A 2,500-nucleotide genomic window follows, 5' to 3' on the forward strand; every position below is an offset into this window, starting at 1 on the left:
CACACACACACACACACACACACACACCTTCACTGGGGGACCGTGGTTCACTACTGTACTCACTGCTGCCACCTGATCACACACACACACACTCACAGACACACACGCCTTCACCGGGGGACCGTGGTTCACTACTGTACTCACTGCTGCCACCTGATCACACACACACACACACTCACACACACACACACGCCTTCACCGGGGGACCGTGGTTCACTACTGTACTCACTGCTGCCACCTGATCACACACACACACACACACACACACACACACACACACCTTCACTGGGGGACCGTGGTTCACTACTGTACTCACAGCTGCCACCTGATCACACACACACACACACACACACACACGCCTTCACTGGGGGACCGTGGTTCACTACTGTACTCACTGCTGCCACCTGATCACACACTCACACACACACACACACACACACGCCTTCACTGGGGGACCGTGGTTCACTACTGTACTCACTGCTGCCACCTGATCACACACACACACACACTCACACACACACACACGCCTTCACCGGGGGACCGTGGTTCACTACTGTACTCACTGCTGCCACCTGATCACACACACACACACTCACAGACACACACGCCTTCACCGGGGGACCGTGGTTCACTACTGTACTCACTGCTGCCACCTGATCACACACACACACACACTCACACACACACACACGCCTTCACCGGGGGACCGTGGTTCACTACTGTACTCACTGCTGCCACCTGATCACACACACACACACACACACACACACACCTTCACTGGGGGACCGTGGTTCACTACTGTACTCACAGCTGCCACCTGATCACACACACACACACACACACACACACGCCTTCACTGGGGGACCGTGGTTCACTACTGTACTCACTGCTGCCACCTGATCACACACTCACACACACACACACACACACACGCCTTCACTGGGGGACCGTGGTTCACTACTGTACTCACTGCTGCCACCTGATCACACACACACACTCACACACACACACGCCTTCACCGGGGGACCGTGGTTCACTACTGTACTCACTGCTGCCACCTGATCACACACACACACACTCACACACACACACACACACACACGCCTTCACCGGGGGACCGTGGTTCACTACTGTACTCACTGCTGCCACCTGATCACACACACACACTCACACACACACACACACACACGCCTTCACCGGGGGACCGTGGTTCACTACTGTACTCACAGCTGCCACCTGGTGGAGGAGCATCAAACTGCTGATCTCACACACACACTCACACTCACTCACACACACACGCCTTCACTGCTATTCTCTACACTTTCCCTCAGACTCTTTGTCAAAATTCTTTAATTTCTACTTTTTATATCATAAATAAAAAATGTCCATCTCATAATTATGACTTTGTAAGTCATAATTTCACCTTATGACATACTTATATTTAGAAGTCAAAATTAATTTTTTTCATGTCATAAGTTACTAAATTAAGATTTAGTATGTCATAATTTCGACTTCTTATGTCATAATTGATCAAAAGTCAACATTATAATATTATAATTTTGAAAAAAGTCAATTCAAAATATAAAAAAAGTCATAATTGTAACTTTTTAAATTCACAATTTTGACTTAGTATGTAATAATTGACGCATAATTTCAAACATTTTTGATCTCATAATTATGACTTAGGATGTCATCATTTTGATTTAGTTAGTCAGTTTAAAATTTTAATTTTGTCTTTTGCATGGTTTATTATTATTTTCCTGCGCCGCAGCGCTGCATCGAGACTCACACACACACACACACACACACACACACACACACACACACACACACACACACACACACACACACACACACACACACACACACACACACACAGACACACAGACACACAGACACACACACACACAGACACAGGATCAGAACCGCAGGATCCTGAGCCGTACCTTGGGGCAGTCGGGGTTCCTGGCGGTGTGGATCAGCAGGTCCGAGCCGATCTTCTCCCTGTGCAGAGGCAGAACCCTGAGCAACACACTCACACCGGGACTTTATCAGGCCTCGTCCTCACTGCAGGTCTAGAGGCCCAATTCTGATCTGTTGCCTATATCCGATATATATTTTTATACTCTTTGTTTACACGTTCTTTCAACTGTGACCCATATCATGTGTTTACACTTGCCATAGGCTACTATCTGAAACATATCATGTTTAAAGGGTTAAATTCTCTTGCACAGATGGACGAACACCAGGGATGCTTCATGCTCTGCGATAAGTTGCCAAACACCAGTTTTGAATAAGAAACAATGTCTATAAAACTCGTTAAAACTCCACGAATCACAAGCGTATCGGTGAGAACATTCAGGGTTTCTCTCGTCGTTAAACCGCGGAGACGTCTCTAATGCCTCAGACCCGATCTGCTGTTTACATGACAGTCGCATTGGCACATATCCGATTTATTTCCACATATGAACGAGGCCTGAAACCGATCTGGAAATATCCG

At 47.4% G+C, this 2,500-nt stretch overlaps 1 protein-coding gene across 2 annotated transcripts in view; it reads right to left on the minus strand.

Moving 5' to 3' along the window:
- The window catches only part of LOC308684372 (calcium-independent phospholipase A2-gamma), a 53,185-nt gene that overhangs the window by 17,385 nt on the left and 33,300 nt on the right, over positions 1 to 2,500 (minus strand). For both annotated transcript variants that reach the window (XM_081355551.1, XM_081355550.1), the window contains exon 8: positions 1,947 to 2,004. In XM_081355551.1, coding sequence (XP_081211677.1) covers positions 1,947 to 2,004 — 58 coding nt within the window. The remainder of the gene's footprint in view (positions 1 to 1,946; positions 2,005 to 2,500) is intronic.

The sequence above is a fragment of the Scardinius erythrophthalmus genome (assembly GCF_964197995.2).
Source record: "Scardinius erythrophthalmus genome assembly, chromosome: 24".
NCBI lineage: Eukaryota > Metazoa > Chordata > Actinopteri > Cypriniformes > Leuciscidae > Scardinius > Scardinius erythrophthalmus.